The sequence below is a fragment of the Gouania willdenowi genome, chromosome 16, assembly GCF_900634775.1.
Source record: "Gouania willdenowi chromosome 16, fGouWil2.1, whole genome shotgun sequence".
Classification (NCBI taxonomy): domain Eukaryota; kingdom Metazoa; phylum Chordata; class Actinopteri; order Blenniiformes; family Gobiesocidae; genus Gouania; species Gouania willdenowi.
In genome coordinates this window covers 36,851,274-36,870,737 of record NC_041059.1, presented here as the reverse complement: position 1 = coordinate 36,870,737, position 19,464 = coordinate 36,851,274, and the positions used below count along the sequence as shown (strand labels likewise).

Sequence of the window (19,464 nt, the reverse complement as noted above, 5' to 3'; positions counted from 1 at the left end):
TTAATGATAACTTCTGATACTTATAAAATATTCTGCCCCTAGTGGTGAAAAAAAAAAACCCACTTCTTACACATGATGTGTCTTGCACATTTATTTTTGTTTAATCATTACAATCTGGAATGATGTGATCAGGATCATTTAAATTAGGTTAATTTAAATTAAGCTGATCAAAACTTAATCAATAAACATGATCAGATTCAGTCAATCATTGATCCCTGAGGGGAAACTGAGTGACATTAATGCTGGTCTAATGCATCTTTATATGACATAAATAATTTAAAAGAAGCAGTCACAATAATCCATGTCAGTACAACTTATATACCTTTTAATTGTATGTTACGTAATTTTTTTACATACATTTTTGTTTAATTATGAGTTTTTCATTTATTAGTATTTTGTTTCGTCACAGGAGTTAAAAACTAATATTTTCTGAAAAAATGTATTAATATTTCTAAAAAACAGAATTTTAAAAAATGGATGTGGAAAACAGTATTTGTAAAAAATAAATAAATAAAACGCATATGCATTTAAATGTATAAAATATTTTTTTAAATCGTAAATCAAATAGAAATTGCAATATCTGCCAGAAAAATCGCAATTATGTTTTTTGTCAAAATCGTGCAGCCCTATGCCAGCCTCTCAAATTTGGAATAAAAAACTTTGTCGGGGTTTGTGGCTGGAACATGTTTGGGCCTTCAGTAAACAACTAGCATATGCCTCAGCTCCCTGTAATTTGATCAGCTCTGTGTACATAGACTGTTCACATCACTAATGATTAGTCACATATACTGTATGTATTGATTCTTGGGTCTCTTGTAATGCAAAAAAATACTTTTTTTACTATTTGGCCCATAACTGTATGTGTGCCATATGTTTAAATGATAGAATGACCCAAAAGTTATTCTTGAATTTGTGAAGGGTCATGATGAATGGAGTTAGAGAGTAACTCGTGCTTGTTAAAGGTCCTACATGATGGAAGGTTGGCACTGACGCTACATGCACAGGCTAGATTTAAGATATTTTTCTTTTATGATGCGAAATGTTTCCCACGGGGTAATTATATATTTTCCCCAAGCACTTTGGCTTTAAAACTCCCGCGCTCGGCAGGCCTAGTTGTCGGCCAATTAACGTAATATGAGTCACGTATACCACGGGAGTAATTTGCACCCGTTTTTTTCAAAATAGAGCAGCAAAAGAGAAACAAGGGTGTTGATTACATGCTCTTGACACATTGCCCAGGTGGGCAGTTGGGCGGACCTCTTCATTAAACAGAGACGCACAAACAGTCATTAATTACTTTGTTCTCCATTCTCTGAGGTGTTCCTTGCACAAAGAGCAAAGATGATTTAAATTAAGTGTTAATACAATTATACCAATTAAAAAAGGAAAAACAAACAAAAAAAGTCTCCCTACGAGAGTTGAAACACAGGGTAGGGGAAAAATTTACAGCACAGGGGATTCAAATCACAGCGTAGAAGGCCCCTACATTTAATGCGCAGGCGAGAACCCTGGAAGAATCGTAGAGCGGTTAAAACGTTTAAACCATTCGTTTACCCGGACAGTTAGTCTCGTTTGTGCAGTTTGACCAAGTCTAGAGCGGATCTGGCAGGAGAATCATAGAGTGATTGTTTTGGCCGGCCTCGGAGCATTTCCAATCAAAGTCCAGATTGATTCAGGTAGGCTGTGAACACAGATGCTGTCGGCTCCGACCAAACAATAGGGTTGGAAGATGATGTAGAGCGCAAGGAATTGTGGGTGGGCAGAACCGGCTAAGGAGTGAAACAAAACATCAAAAACACAGCAATTTGTTATTGAATGTTGTGAAAGAACAGGCGGAGAAGAAAGAGTTTTCTGAGCACTCTTAAGCACTCGCTTTGACCAATAGATGAGATTCTCTTCTTTTTTTTCCTGCTCATCTACCCAGTGAGGTCTCTACTTTAGTAACGGTGCCCCCAAGCAACAATCAGGAAATCAAGTGCCTTGACTTGGCTTGGTTTGTGTTCATCACGGTGTATTGCCATTGTGCTGAATGTGATTTTGATCCCCTACAGTGTGACACCGCTTTTCTGTTGTTTTTTCCTTTTTTAATCGGTACCGTCATAATAATTGTTGCACACTTGGACTTCCAGGCGTGCATGGTATTTTTAAACCCTCTTTTTAATTTGCACAAACCGAGAAACACGCACATCAGCCACACTGGCTATTCAATACAGGCAATTTGCTCGGAGGCTCCCATCTTCACCTGAGGACCCCTGCAGCAACCTAGCTGCCCCCGATGTTGCCTGTGTGCATCCTCAACTTGTTAATCAATAATCACCATCAAATATAATTAGTTCAACCAGGCATAGCGTATAGCTGCACATGAAGCTGCTCATCATGTTTATAACTCACAACGGATCATTCAGTCAGACGCGTTTGAGCCGTGTTCTGTCGGACTCAGGTCTTCTTTTTAGTAAGGATGCACCAAATATTCGGCCACCGAATATATTTGGCCAACCTTCGGTTTAGTGAGTTAAGAGCAAGGCCAAATAGTAGCGTGTGACGCAATGATGCAGTCAAACAACGTGCAGTGATTAAAAGTGTGTGCCCGTTGCTGCAGAACCAGCAGCAGCAGCTCCTCCTTTCCACACACAAAAACAGCCAGACTCTCTCCTTTCCACTCTCTGTCGTACGTCACCCCGTAAAAGCTGGAAACCGTCCAATTCCACAACCGAGTCTGTTGTTAGCACTGTGAGCCACGTATCCGTAAACATCCGTATCGTTTCCTCCTTACACTACGCTACATAGACTGGTGTAGCATTAGCACGGAGTGCTAACAGCTGATGTGTGTAAACAATGGGTCCGTGGCTCCAGCAGTGATTCCCAACACGATTGGCAGCAGAAAAAGTAGTACAGTTTGGGCGTCCAGTAGTGCAATTTGCATTTACATATGGCAATAAAGTATAATATATATTCTATGTTAAACAGCAGTGTTTGTTTTAGCTGTTAGATAGTTGGAGATGGAGGAGCCCCCAATTCTAGGAGGTGTGTTCGGTGACGTCACCTGCCAACGTGGGCAAAATCCAACTCGCCCGTTTAAAGCTGACTTTTTACTAAGTATGGAATAACAAGGGAGGGAGGAAACAGAACTTTTTCAACTTTGTCCCTCTGAATGAGGCTGAAGGATGTATGTCACTGACCATTATAAAGTGATTTTTTTCATTATACCTCCCCTTTAATGCACTGTAGTTTTTTTTTTGGAATCCATGTTTTCTTTATTTGAAGGATTAATATAAATAAAAAACTTTGTTGTGCTTTTTTTGAAAAGCAAAGGCTACTGGAATATTTAGAAAATGTCATAATATTCAATATACATTTACTTTCTTGGGGGCGGGCCCTATGCTGGCGGGACGCCTTGGGTTTAGGGGTTGGGGTCGGTGGCGGGATGTACTGGGTGCTCGGCTCCTTGGGGCTTTCTCGGATGTGAGTGTGGGGGACGGTGGCTGCTTCTCGGCCTGGGATCTTGGGGACATCTGGGGGGCTGCTCGGCTGTGGGGTGGTTGCCTGGGGCTCCTTGGCCCCCACTCTTTCTGCTGGCCTGGCTGCATCTGCGGGCCCGGGGCGGCTCCTGGGTTTGCAGTAGCGGTTTTTGCACATACACTGGTCTACGATGCACTGGCATGCCTTGGGATGTGGGATAAAACTCATACTGGGCTTAACTTGAGACACGTTGATCCCAAATACCTGCTTTAGGTATTATCACTCACTCCTTCCCTCTGTCCACAGCGACCACCATTATAGCTAAACTTCACACTTACCACCATACTGGCTTGATTACACAACATAATAAGCACAATATGTTCTACTACAACTTCACATCTCACTGTAAAATAATCTATTCTTCCCCACCCTTTCTATTTCCTGCCTTGAGTCTCTCCTCCCTGCTCCCTTCCCCCTCCACCTCGGTGTAACACTGCTCTCCCTTTTTATATCCCCCCTATAATAAAATGCTTCTTACCCTTCCTTAGGGAGGGTGATGGTCACAATAAAGAAATAAAACAAATTAATCTATTTCATTGCAATAACAAAACATGCATAGCTGTCTGATTGCACTTCTTGTAATGTTGACCTTTTACAGCATGTGCAGACAAGGAAAAAAAAAAAAAAAAACAATATAAAGGGTGTGTTTCATAATCTTAACAATCAAATAAATAAACAAATAATAAATGAATTAGTTAATAATACCTCTAGGATCTATACAAAGCATGAGTAACTTTCTAACTAAATTAATCATGACCCTTCACCAATTCAACAAATAACTTTTGGCTTTAAAGTAAGGCAATAACAAAGATTTAAAACAATAAATAAATTAATTTATATTACTTTAAATTACGTGGCCCTCAGGAAATTTTAAATTTCAAATTTTTCCGGAGGAGGATGCGCCCGGACACTCTTACAACACTTGCGTGCAACGCGATCCCCACGCTATGAAAAATTCCTGGTTTACTCACACTTCCTGTCCATATATAGAGAAAAAACTTAAAAAGTGTAGACAACAGGTAGATATTGTGCTGCTGGTAATTAATAAAATAACTTTTGTGGAATTTTTTGCACGTGACTTTGACCCACTTTTTTTTTTTATAACTCTTTATGAATAAAAATATATATCAAGTTTATATTATGTGTTATGTCCTTACCTTTAGATCATACAGCTGATCAGTGACGTCCTCCTTCTTGGTGACATTGGAAAAAGAGCGAAGGGCCCCAGTGAGCCTGGGAGGAGCCATAGTTCTTTATCTTTGTCCTTTATCCCCAGAAACTTCTGTAATAGACACACAAACAGGGATGTGGAGTTCTGATTACAGCAAGTTCATTTTGTCTTTTTTTTTTTTAATATACTAGTGCAGTGCGCGTAGGAAGCATGTGTTGCTATAGAAAAGTGGGAAGTCAAGTAGCTTTTTCACGGATGGTTTACATGGGAGCTTTAATTCATCTTCAATTCAGAACAAAAGTTCAATCCTCTTTCAACTGACCTTGTAAACACTCAATTCCTAATGCAAATTTAATTCTGAACACACACAGACGGACAGACAGACGTACACGTGCGCACCATTTTCTATTATTGTTATCCCTCACCTTTTTTAGGATATTAGACCCACTTTGGTCATTTTTAAAAGCCCTAAAAGCAGTCACGTCTGTAGATTCTACACTCCTTTCAGGTTATCCTGAATTACCATAACTTCCTGTCAACATTGAGCTGTTCCGCAAAGCTGCATTTAAGAACATTTTTTTTTAAATAATTCATGAATGGTTACGTTATTATTGCAGTCCAAACAAATCTGACGTCGTACACACTTGAACCAAGCAGCAGCCATGTTGAAAGTCTCAGGTCAATCCGAGCCTGATTCGCAGAAATATTTGAGGAACAGACTTACAAATATTCCTTGCTTTATAAATAGATTGATGCTAAGTTTTTTTTTTAAATATCAGGAGATAACACTTCCTGATAAAAAAAAAAAACTGTTTGAATAAATAAAACCTTAACATATATGTGGAGTTCTGGTGTGAGTTTAGGACACTAAGGCAGAGTTCCTCTACCACTCAAACTGTTCCACTGCAGCCCTAAACCTAACCCTTTCATACTGTAGCTCTAACATAACCTTAATATCATAGACTGATTATATCTATGGCTATTGCTGTCTTTAAATGCAAACTGAACTGAATGAAATGTATTACCATTGTTGGTATTTTGCTTTGTATTCTTGTATATCTTAGTTACTGATTATCAATCCGTTTTGTTTTTTTTTTCCCCTATTCTGTTTAAAACTCATACAGACAGAAGCAATGTGATGAAACTTGTTGATCACCTCATGCAGTGCCATTGACGAGAAAATTCGTCAATTACGTCTTATCACAGAGATTACTAAGTGGACTATTGAGAGTGTGACGATGGTGAGAGAAAACGATCAACTAACCGGGCTAAACGGGTCATCGCTGCGTGTCGGGAGGAAGAGGAAGTTACGTCTGTGTGATTGATGAAGTAAGCAAAACATTTAACTGTGAGCCAGACAGCACAATAATAATAATTGTGCCATCAAAAGCCTTGTCTCAGTGAAGATGTTGTTTTTTAGAAGGAAACTAATGTTCAGATGTTATAGTTTTCTCATATTTACACACTGAATTTGTACCCAATACATCCAGTACTGTACAAAGTTATTGTACTAAAAATTCATAAAAAATCAAATTGTTTTCAGGAAACTTCTCCAGATTGTTTTTCTACAGTCTGTCAGGTACCTCTATGCATATTGGGTGTGTTTTGTGTAAACATGAGAAAATGCTACAGTGAATCCAGTTGAAAATTGGCAGAGATATGCCTGAGGGCCTGTAGAACAACAATCTGCTGCAGTGTCTTGAAAACAATTTGAGTTTTGATGATTTTTTGGCTTCTGACAACTTTACCGTAATACGCGATGTAAACGGGCATTCTAGTTTTAAACCTCTGATGGCGTTACAGTCTTTATCCATTGCACAGTAGCTTTGCTGTCTTTTTAAAATACAAATACAAGTTTTAATCTGGTATAGTTAGCGTGGAAGTAAATATATAATTATTTTATTTACATAATAAACGCTGACAAGTACTAAAACATAAACTTTAGCAAAGGTTGCTGATGCTGGATGACCAAGCAACACATTATGTATAATCATAAAACTCTAATTAACTTTATTCATTGCTAACCAAAGGTCTAAACTCAGGTGTTATGATTTAAATGACCTTATCTAATGAGCGACATACACATAGGAACACATAACATAACTTCTAGAGAAGAAATTGACAGTTTCCACACATGTTACGTGTGTGTGTCGCTAGCTGAATTAGCATTATTAGCTGCTCCGTCCGAAGCCAAATAATGGTTAACGCTATCAAACTGTTCACATGTTTAACACAGTGCAACAAGGACAAGTTTAACAGTAGCTTTGACCGCTTATATAAATCTGTACCTTTTTAAGAGCAGTCAGTGAAGAATGAGCCAACACACACAGACTGTGTAGGTAGCCTGCCGGCAGATGTCAACAGGCGTCTGACCCAGGAATTCTGGGTATTGTAGTTTATCTATCCGTATTACATATAACCGGTCTCGTGAAGAAGACTACATGTCCCAACTACTATAGAAAGGAAAAGCAAGGACTTGCTCATTGGTTACCGTGAGCTTAAAGCAGCAGCAGCAGCAGGATTTAATAAAACATTAAACCTTTTGAAAGAGGTTTCATATGGATTTTATTTTCATTTACCAACTCAATAACGTTATTGTAGTATCTCCATGCTTTAGATTAGAACAAGAAACTCCACTTGTAGTCAGAAAATAAACGTTCAATATAAGAAAATAGGGAGAGAGAGAAAACAGACATTACAGAAGAAACACAAAATGTAAATCAGAAACTTAATGAAAAACAGTTAAAGACAAAGCAAACGTGTTACATGAACTTGGGTTGCCAGTTTTTTTTTTTTTTTTTTTCCCATTATTCAAATATAGTAGGAAACAAAATGTTATAATATCTTTGGCAACCAACTATATACTATAAAATAAAGTACTATAGACTCAGCTAAATAAGTCGGATTCAGTGTTAATTTTCACAAAACATTTGGATTTAAGTTTTAGTCATAGTCTACGGATGTGCAGAGCTGCCACAGGGGAAAATATCATTTGGATCACGATATTGTATGAACAATGTAGTATATTGCGCAAACAAGATATTATATTGTACAACCATGACATTATATTGTAAAAACATAATATCCATACCAAGTTTAGGATTTGAAAATAAGGGAAATTTTTAGGCACCCACTACGATCCTTCTCACCTACCCAACCAAGTTTCATTATTCCTTATATTTTAAGACAAGTGTACGAGAAATCTAAAATAGCCACTTGTCAACCACTTACTAAATACAATTATGTGATTAGAATCTGGTAGGTCGACCTTTATTAACATTGAAATGCTGTGAACATTCCTACTAGGGCTGGGTGATATGGACCAAAACTCATATCTCAATAATTTTTTTCTCAAAATGTTGGTTCATGATATATATCTAGATAATTTTATTTCAAATAAAGTCTGGCCAGAAAGATAATTTTAAGTTAAATTTGCTGATGCTAAATGCTTCACAGGCACATTTATTAATGAACAGCTGCACAATATGAGCCACTTTTGGCTTTTTCTCATGTAAGGGACAGCATGTGTGAGTGAGTTCTGTAGTGTAGCTTGTTAGGGGGAAGGTCTGGGTTTGGACACACTCATTAATCCTCTAACTGAGCTTTACATTCTGTTCTGAGAAGTAAAAGCAGCGACTCCTAAAACTAGTATTTTGATACAAAATAAGCTATTTCTATACAGTACATATATATATATTTTTTATTTTTTGTTGATATATGCAGCATTGTAGTTTTCTAGATCGCCAAAATAGAAAACTTGATACATCTTGAATCTCAATATAATTCCTAAATTATAAAACAGCCTAAATGAAAACATAAATGTGTATATGAAGCACGTGTTTATTTTATATACTTAGTTTATATACAAGTCAACAAGTTGGATATTTACTGTTAAATTCACGTTTCTTGTCTTTAAGTTAGACATTTACATTTTGTTTTCATAACATATTTTCTCATAATTTCTCACACTCATGTGGTTCTCTGGTATTTACTAATGACTTATTAGAGACATTTATCACAGACTTTACATCCTTTAACACTTTTTTAAAGCAGTGTATATTTGTGGTGCTTGTGATTGGCTGATTTTTCATGCTGACTTATGTCGTTCCTTCCCCCGTGGTTGATGCTAAAATCTCAGTTATTGCACACCCGCACCTCTGCGCGGGTGTGCATTCCTTCTGGATGTCCTTGCGGACCCTGGGTTGTTTGATTTTGCTCTCCTGCCCCCTCCGTACACGTCTGGGTGGCTCGCGGGGCTGGGAGATTGCGTATTTCTCTGCCGCTCTTTCCCCTTGCTCTCTGTCCCCCTGTCCCATTCTCCCCTCCTCCCCTTCCTTTGCTCTTGGGCTAAGGAAGAGCAAAGACGCCCCACCCATCTTTGGGTGGGGCGTCTCGGGTTGTGTTCTCCTGTTGGGTTGGGCGTTGGGGAGCTCCTGTCGGCCCGGGGTGCTGGTGGGGGGGATGTGGCTTTCGCCTGGGGGGCGGGTGGGGTTGCGCCGGGTGGGTTAGCATGGGGGTGGGCCTGTTGGGGGGCCTGGTGTGGTGGGGTTTGTGGCTCCTGGCCGGGGGGAGTCTGGGGTAGGGGTGGCTCTGGGGGTGGCTACTGCTCGGGGGCGGCGCTTGCATCCTGGGTCGCTGGGTGGCAGGGTGTTGCTGTGGGTCGCTCCGCCTGCCCGTCTGTGGCTTTGTACCCTGGAGTGCACCATCGCCGGAGACGTTGCTAGCTATCACCCCCCTCCCCCCCGGCTCACTTGGGGGACCGCGTGGGCCGGTGTGTGGTGTGTGGCATGTGCCGGGGGTGGGATGGGGGAGCGCGATGTGGCCTAGCCTATACAGGAGGTTCCCCTGAAGTTGTGCTGGGTGGGTGTTTGGGGGCGTGGCCTGTGGTTCTTGCCCAACCACCCCGACGTGGATCCGCGTCTGGGGTGGTTGGTCTGCTAGCTGGGTGCGCCGGGCCCCGAGGGCGCTGTGCCGGGGCGGGGGTGACCCTGGGGTGGGTCTTTGGATGGGGCGTCTCGGGTTGTGTTCTCCTGCCGTCCGCCCGGGAACTGGCTGCGGTCCGGTGTGGCGCCACGCTGCCTTTGGCGGGGCACTTGGTGTGGGGTGGTGGGGCCTGGCTCGAGGTGCTTGGGTTCGCCTGCTTATCGGTTGGTGGGTGGCGGGATGGCCCTGTTTGGGTGGCTGATAGCGTCCTTTCTCGTCGGGGGGGGGCCGAGGCCGCCTCCCTGTAGAGGGCATTGTATCATGGTGCTGTGCGGGCCTGTGCTGGCCCTGATGCGGGCACGGGCTTCTCTCCTGCCCGGCCGCTCCCTGTTGCGGCGGGGGGGGCGCTTTGGGCTGGCGTGCGGCGGGGGTCTATCCATCCATCAACCCACCCATCTACCTATCTATCATCCATCCATCCATCCACCCATCCATCCATTTGTCCATCCATCCACACAACCATCCATCATCCATCCACCATCTATCCATCCTCCCATCCATCCATCCATCCATCCATCCATCCATCCATCCATCCATCAATCCATCTACTACAGTTACTTTTTAAAAATATTATGGGACACTGGCTGTAACCGAGCTGCATAAAAGCCAACATTAAAACTAAAATATCTTGCTATTATTCTTCAGTATTTGCCATGCCATATCATATCATATCATATCACATCATATCGTATCATATCATATCATATCATATCATATCATATCATATCATATCATATCATATCATATCATATCATATCATACAGTACCGTACAGTACCATACCATACCATACGCTACCATACCATACTATCATTATTCAGTCATCTCTTCTTGCTTCTCTCGACGAGGTCAGTCGCACTCTCTGTTTCTCCCTCCCTTCCGTCTTATCTCTCTCCTAGCTGCTGCTTTGTCAGGTCTTGTGAAACTAACAAGAGCCTCTCTCTGCAACTCATCCAAAACCGGAATAATGGAATTAATTAGTTGGTCTCTCAGTGCTATCGATCAGATTTTTTCGACGCAAAGAACCAGGGGTGGTGACCCCGCATGTCCAAGCGGGACGTTTGCGGCTGGATACACACTTGACCCTTGGAACAAGTGGCGAGTTGTGTGTCTGTCCATCCTTTCCGTGGAAGACGTGGAGGACATCTACATGATTGGAATAATGATAGTAGGCATGCTGCTGATCGGAGCTGGTGGCTTCCTAATCTATCGAAAAGTCCGTACTACGCTGGCGACTGTTTTGGAAAAGCTGCCAGTGATTTCTGAAGGATGTAGCAGGGCTCTGAACACTCAGACTCATGTGTTGATCGATATCAAATGCAAGCAAGAGCTGCTTTTGGATCGTCTACGCGTTATGGATAACAACTGGGAGAAGTTCGAGACCCGGCTTGGAAGTGGAAACTAGGCCACTCATTGGATTACAGCAGAGAGACCCAGGACAGAAGGCTATTGGAAATTAACATAGCCTGTATCAAATCACATTGCTTATCTCCCTTTCGGCTCCCCAGCTGCCAAGGCTAAAGCCAAGGTTGTCTCAACTCTTATCACCAGGAAGTTTCTGCAGACGGCGGCTCTTACCCCCACTCCCTCCCCCCGCTCCTTCCCTACATTCCTCCTGGAACTGTTGATGCTGAACTTTTCCACACGTCATCTGGTTGTCAGTAACGCAGCTACAGGTCTTCAACTTCAAATGCCTCGTCGGCCATCTTTCCCCACCTCCCATCCGCAGCTGCATGGAGGCGTGGTTGCAGCGCCGACTGGCAGCACGCCCATGTCCCCAAACGGCTGGACTCCTGTTGTTCTTCCCACCTGACCCCCTCCCCCAGCCAACCTCCCACCCAACCCTTCCTACATGCCTTGTCTCGAGTTGTTTGACTGTGTCATGCTTACATTTATGTTTGCAGAGGCGGTTTTTTTCCTGGTTTCACACTGCTTTCTCTGTTTAGGGAAATCAGTTTCAAACTGGCAGTTTTTTTCCCCTCACCCCTCCTCTCCTCCTGTTATTGATCCCTTTTTTCACCTAAATATGTGGGCGCCGCAAATGGCTGCTCCGGTGTGTTGATGTGTCTCCTTTCACTGCAACTACCTAGTCAAATTCCTCGTATTGTTCTAAACTGTACCTGGTGAATAAAGCTCTTCTGATTCTGATTCTGATTCTGATTCTGTGGTAAGGTCAATGCACCAAAGGTCACTTCCTAACTCTACTCTCCATGTTCATGTGCTCAGCTACTTCTCCTGGTCAGCTCAAATAAACTCCATCTATCCCTGAAAGTGTGCATGACTGGTGTCTACTGGAAGCGAGGCTGCAGAGAACACAGACATATAGAGTGATTCATTCACCCCCCCCCACACACACACACACATTTACACTCAGCAACCCACTCCTCATTGGCCCTGCGACCACACCTAGAGGCATGGAAAACACAATGCATCTATTTGAGTTTCATTCCTGTGAATTACTCCTGTTAGACTTGTCATCTGTGATAACGTTGCTTCCTACATGAAGTCTATTCTAACATAAGTGGAACACACAACCACAGGAAAAGAATAAATGTCAGTGAAGAACAAAACCAGTGTTTAAAAAAAAAAAAGAAAAAGAAAAACGTATTGTAAATGCAACACTTTCCAATAAAGTGCTAAAGTACTGTTGAACTATGATAGAGGATCATTTGGTTGTTCCCTGCTTCTAAAAATGAGAGCAGCATTATGTTTAATGTTGTGTCTTGTCATGATCTGGGGTCAGTTGCCCTCATTTATAAATCAGATTCAGATCTGAGCGTACAATGTTTGCGCAAGCTTTGGTATCATTTCTGACATGATCGTACAGTACGATCAGATCTCACGTCAGGTCTGACCTCGTGTACGCAAGTCTGAGTGTGTGGATTTGTGGTGGAGCAGCAAAATCTGACAGAAAATAATTATTAAACTAACCTCAGCTGTCATTTAGACATAAGCAGAAACACATTCGAAATGAATCAAAACAGTATTAAACTAGAAGGCACTTTCTTAAAGCTGCTATCAGGTGTTTCAGAGGAACGTCTCAATGTCCCGCCCTAAACAGCCTCACTTCCTCCTCCTGCCTCTCCCAATCCACCAGAAGCCACGCCTCTACTTTTCTGCATGCGCATCGCGGTACATAACAAGTTCGCATTGGATTGCATTGATATGGGTCTATGGGTCAGGTAGGAGCCAAAATCATATGTACCTGTTTGCTGTTGTGACACACAGCCTTGTTTCCATGCACAGTTCCGCATTTACTTTGATTGACAGTCTCAAAAACACGAAGTCGAAGCCTATTGGCTGGGCACACGTTGCCATTTGGGGATTAAACTGGACTCTTTGACAGTGGTGATAGAGAGGAGGAGCCTGTCCAAAGTGAAGGCCATCTTGGTCAATGAGTCCCACCCACTCCATGATGTGCTGGTCAGTCACAGAAGCACCTTCAGCACCAGGCTGATCCAACCACGGTGCTCCACAGAACGCCACAGGAAATGCCTGTGGCGATCAAACTGTACAATGCTTCACTGTAACCTCACAGCTAGATTATTGTAAATATCTAAATCATATTTGTAAATTTGTATTATATTTGTAATTATCTGTATCATATTATATATGTATATATATATATTTGTATTATTATTAGTATTAGTATTATCTATCCTACTTTATTTTCTACTACTGTAATGTGTGTGTATCTGATCCCTATTTTTAAACAGTCTTTTACCTAATTATAAACTTATTTATTGTTTATTCTTTCTTTCATCTTTGTTAACTTTTTTCTTATTCTTTTATTTGTGATTTTTTTTCTGTGGCTGTAACAAAACAATTTCCCCCTGGGATTAATAAAGGAATTCTGATTCTGATTTGTATAAGGGTCCATAGGACGAAAAGAGGGTCTTATATACATTAATGTATATGAATGACGACCGGCAGTAGACCATAGTAAAAGACTAGTTATTTTTTCGCATTTCAAAATAATTATACATAAACATAGATTTCTCAGAAACTCCAGATATCAGCTTTAAACTAGGACTAGCTGAGCTGAGCAGCAGCAAAGAGCAGAGCTCAGCACACAGAGGAAATGACTTACTAAACATGAGAAAGGACAATATCAGCCCATGACGGTTAGCAGGGATTCTCAACCTTGGGGTCGCCAGATGCCTTCTAAAAACTAAGAATAATTTTTTTTTAAACAATTTGCACCCATTATTTGCTACCCCTTTTCTGCAACTACACGAGACTTGCCTTATTTGAACCCATTTTCATCACTGTGACAATGGTAGGAGACAAGGAAAGGCCGCTGTGTCTAAAATGTTGGCAGGTGACAGCATGAAGCCAAATAAATTAAGGTGGTCACTTAAAAGCTGATAAGCCACTTGAGTTTTTTGAGCAAAAACGTGCCGAATATTGCCAACAATCATCCTGTTTTGTGAATGCTACTTCAGTACAGTGGGCATTATTAGCATCACCAGCAGAGGAGCTGATACAGACTGCAGCATTACACATAGTCTCTGTCATGCTGGATGAAGCAAGTGCTGCAAAAATAAAAACAATCCCTCTGTCGACAGACGTATAAATGACATTGCTAACGATCTTCAAGAACAGCTGGTAGATAAACTCTAGGACAAACGTTTTGCCTTACAATTTGATGAAGCAACTGACAGCATCAAAGACTGTTAGTTTATTGCTTATGTACGTTTTGACATGACAATTCCCTGTGTGAGGATCTACTTGTAGCACTTTCTATATTCATTTAGGCTACAATGCATAAATAGCATGTAAAAAGTTTATTTAAAAAAAACAAAAAAAAACATGAAAGTTCATAATACTGAAATTGTTTAAAATATGCATTTTATAAAACTATAGATATGGTTCAAATGTTAAAAAATATATATATTTGTAAAAGGAGTTGTTACTTTAAAAAATCTGATCAGGAGAATCAGCATTTTTTTTTTTTTTTTCATATCTAAATCTAAAGTCCATAAAATGAGCAGTGCAACCTAACTTGTTTGCAGTTTTAATGTCAGTCAATATGTTGTTACAATATTATTGGAGTTTTAGCAAACTAGTAGCCAATCACAGTCATTCCCTCCCGGAGGCAAACAAAAGGGGTGGGGACAAGTAGCGCAGATGGGGTAGAGTTGGGTTATTAAGCAGCGTGTCTCTGAGTGTTATTAAAGTTATCTGCAGGTCATCTTCTTGTAGTCCTAATAATAACTAACCATAATAAATCCCAATATTGACTTATAAATGCATAAATAAAGCTATCTGCATAATGACTTCCAACCAGTTGAGGGCTCACAGGTATACAGTAGCTATAGCAGTGGATAACAACAGGAAGTTGTGATAAACTATTGGTTTCAAAGCATTAAATAAAACTACAGGTACCGTAAAGAGCAAGAATCGTCTGAACTTAATGGTTCTTGTTCAGAGAATGTGGTTTTTGAGCAACTTCATCAAGAATATATTCTCTAATGTAGAAGGTGCACTGCTAAAGGTCCCATAAGTCATACATGTAGCAGCTTGCTAACTGTACCTCAACACACAAGATGCGACTGTAAACACTGTAAAATACAAGCAACAATGATACTGTTAATGCTTCACTTGTTCTTTACTCTTGTAGCGTGAGCAAACTGTGGCTTTACGTTGTACATAGTGTTAAAATAGTTTAATCAGTCTGACATCTGTCAGAGTTTGTAACGAGCCGCAGCAGCACACACACACACAGACACACACACACACACACACACACGCACACACGCACACACACACACACACACACACACACACACACACACACACACACACACACACACACACACACACACACACACACACACACACTACTACTACTACAACTACTAACTTACCTAATTACATAGTTAGGTGTAGTGGCAGGTGTGGCGTGAGTGAAGCTATAGCGATCAGGTGACCTTCACTATGTAGCACTGTCTGGGTGACATGTAAACACTTAGAAAAAAATGTTAGGCGTCCAGGCGAGCAGGCGTATACACGCGCGCAAGTCAATAAGTGTGTGTGAGAATTGAGTGCTGTATCCTGTCCAATCACAGTAACGATCTGACTCAGAGCGTAGCACTATAGCCACTGCCACTCTGTGGACGGGTGTTGTGATACAGACTGTAACCGGACTAAATGGTGGTCCGTTATACACTCAACACTCACACACACATTTACTGACTTGCACGCGTGTATACGCCTGCTCGCCTGGACACCTAACATTTTCACTCACGCCACACCTGCGTCTATGTGTGACTGATATATGTATGTTTGTTAGGTTCACATCCAGGTGTGGCGTAGGTGTGCATACGCAGCATCTGCAGACGTGTTAACACGTCTGCAAGCACACATGTGGACGTGACTTGTGCATTGTGCCCGTGTACCCATTCTAAATCTATGGAAAATGTAGATCAGACATACAGACGTGCAGGCGCAGGGTACGCGTTTGTTTACGCGTTTGATAGACTGGTGCGCATGTATTTAGAAGCAATCCACCCCCCATACACACACAAACACACACACACACTAGTGTTGTCGTCGTCAAGACAGGTCTTGGCCTCAAGACCAAATTTTAAAGGTCTGGGTCTCGTCTCGGACTCGGAAGCATTTTGACTCGGTCTTGTCTCGGACTCGGGATTTTCCCTCAAGACCGTTCGAGAACAGCACTAATTCCTGCTATTTTTAAACTTTTTTATAATGTGATAATAACAGGGAGAAGAACGGGATAAAACAATTCTTTATTCATTCTTTAATCCACCCCGTATAATGACCGCAACCTTCTTTAATGTGACTGAGTGACGTGTGTGTGTGTGTGGCTACGGTGTCAGTTTGGACCGCGGAGTGCTACACCTGATACGCTCTGTGAAAATAAAATGAAATGTAACACAGTTTTTCCTGTCTGGAACTGGTAAATGTGAACATAATAGTGACCAAAAAGCACCGCTATGTGCAAACGACACATCAGTGGCGATGGAAGCTACTGCAGCACTGCGGTCGTGTTCGGTGTGAACGCACCTTTAGAATGGGTACACGGGCACAAGGCACAAGTCATGTCTGCACGTATGCTTGCAGACGTGTTAACACGTTTGCAGACGCTTTAGTGTCCATACACATTGAAGTGTATGCACACCTATGCCACACCTGGATGTGCACCTAACACGCAGATGCGGCGTGAGTGAAGCTATAGCAATCAGGTGACCTTCACTATCGTTCACAGTCTACGTGACACGTAAACACTTAGAAAAAAACATTAGGCATGCAGGTGTATACACGTGTGTAGGTATGTCAGTGTGTGTAAGTGTTGAGTGTATAACGGACCACCATTAAGTCCAGTTACAGTCTGTGTCATGACACCCGCCCATAGTGTGGTAGTGACTGTAGTGTTACACTCTGAGTCAGATCGTTGCTGTGATTGGACATGATACTGTAATGTATGTATGATATTTGTTCCTTTGCCCTCAAGGTTCTGCTAATCTTATTTCAGGATAACTGTAGTCTCCTACGGACTGACATCATCTTTGCTGATATGTGTAATGCCAAGACCAGTGATTCTCAACTGGTGGGTCGGGACCCAAAAGTGGGTCACGAACCTGTACTGGGTGGGTCGAGGCCAGCTGGTCAAAAATGAATAAATAAATACTCAGTGTCTCTCATGTTGGACATATCTTTAATTTTGAAAGAAACTTTTCTTTTGATAGGCATGTTATGAAATGCATGTTGCACAGGAAAATATATAGATTCAGTATATGTATATGTAAAGGCTAACGGGCCGAGCAAAGCGTCCTGATATCAATAATGAGACGGACTGGCCTGCACTCCCTTCACAGACTGTATCCTCAACATCAACTCACTTGTCTGCCCAGGCACAAAAGTGGACATCTGTTAAAGGCAGGAATATCACCAAGTCACAAACCCAGTTTCATGTAGAACTGGGTAATCGATTCGCCCCACTGCTGAATGACCTAGGATCTGGCTCTAATGAGGGCAACACACAACCTTCTGGAACTGCGAAGACTGAAAGTGCTTCAGGAAAACAAAAGCGACATGGTAGGCCAAAGCAACAACCTCACACACTGATAGTGGGAGACGTTTCTGTTAAAGATGCTCAGAAGATGTTTAGCAGCAACGTGAAAGTGATCTGCAGTATCAGACCTGGCTGACAAAATCTTGCATATCGTTGCAGATTACCCACATTTGAAAAATGTTGTGATTCATTTTGGGTTAAATGATTTAGCCAAGGAGGAGTCTGAGGTGTTAAAGCAGGATTTCACCCATCTGCTAAAAACTGTGAGCTGTTTGCAGCCTAAAGTGTTCATTAATGGCCCGATACCTCCAGTCCTTAAAGGAGATCTGAAATTCTAAACAATTTACTCTCTGAATAAATTTTTGTCTTTGGCTTGTGTTGCCCTTTCACTAAATTTTATAGAACATTTTCCTATTTTTTGGGAACGCCATCATCTTTTTAAAGCAGATGGACTGTGTCTAAACAAGGACATGTACCATCGGAGAACAAAACAACAAGGAAAGAACATGGAGTCGATGAGCTTCCAGCAAGAAATCAAAATCGCCAAAATGAAGAGGTCAACCCAACCCCCACATTTCAGGACCCACCTGCTTCCCCCCAAAATTCACCTACTTCCACCTCATCCAGCTTCTCTCCTACCCCTGCCTTCTTGGATTTAACTGCCCAGATGAACGAGCTGGTTCTCGCTGGCACAAGACTGACACCCCACCCTATACCCCACCACGGTCCCATCTTATCTCCTCTAAAGAACCAATCTGCACCACCCATCCCTCCTCGACGATACCAGGACCAGGATCACTCTTCTCCTCAGGCCAGCTGTGTTCATCTTAGAGCGACACAGGTCTGATGTGTGCTGGGTCTAGACTGCAATAGCTCTATTTTTAGGAACAAAAATAGAGCTATTGCAGTCTAGACCCAGCACACATCAGACACATCAGAAAAAGTCAGGGCCTTATGGAGTTAATGCAGCTTCTTTAATTCCTGTGGTGACAGGTAACACAGGTAAAATTGTAAAATTAAAGAAAAGCAAAACGCTTTATAGAGATAAAAATTTGACTCCTATAACATGTCATCCAAAAAGTCCACCAGTGTCTCCAGTAAAGTCTTTAAAATTAGCTCTTCTTAATGTTAGATCTCTCGTTAACAAGTCACTAATAATTAATGATTTTATTTTGACACATCACTTGGACTTTTTATTTCTTAATGAAACGTGGTTGAATGATGGTATCAGTAATACTATTCTCAATGAAAGTGCACCACAAGACTTTATTTATTTAAATAAGTGTCGTACTTGCAGGAAAGGTGGTGGAGTTGCTGCCATCTTTAAATCAATATTTCAGTGCAAAGAAATAACATTTGGTGATTTTATCTCCTTTGAATATATGTCATTCTTACTGAAGGGTGATTCAAGAGTTCTGTTTTTAGTCGTTTATAGACCCCCAAAATATTCTAAAGAATTCATGGATGAGTTTGCTGAACTGCTGTCAGTTGTATGCACTGAATACAACTTTTTAATAATAACAGGTGACTTAAATATTCATGTAGACAATAACATGGACTATACTGCCAAAGAACTGTATGCTTTAATGGATACTTTTGGTCTTACACAACATGTGACTGGTCCGACACACACTCAAGGTCACACTTTGGATCTGGTTATCTCTAAAGGTGTTGATATCTCTGCTGTTGATGTAAGAGACTTAGCTCTATCTGATCATTTCTGTGTCTTTTTTGACCTAGAGACTGTAACA

General features: G+C 41.5%; 1 protein-coding gene across 2 annotated transcripts in view; it reads right to left on the bottom strand.

Annotated features, from left to right (window-relative positions):
- ascc3 (activating signal cointegrator 1 complex subunit 3) overlaps window positions 1–19,464 on the bottom strand; it is a 370,966-nt gene that overhangs the window by 187,020 nt on the left and 164,482 nt on the right. Inside the window, exons 1-2 of one of the 2 annotated variants that reach the window (XM_028470287.1) lie at window positions 6,979–7,022; window positions 4,677–4,801 (exon numbers count right to left, since the gene is read on the bottom strand). The exons of the other annotated variant lie outside the window; for it this stretch is intronic. Coding sequence (XP_028326088.1) covers window positions 4,677–4,766 — 90 coding nt within the window. The 5' untranslated portion in view covers window positions 4,767–4,801; window positions 6,979–7,022. Of the gene's footprint in view, window positions 1–4,676; window positions 4,802–6,978; window positions 7,023–19,464 lie in introns of those variants that run through there. 2 annotated transcript variants of the gene reach the window in all.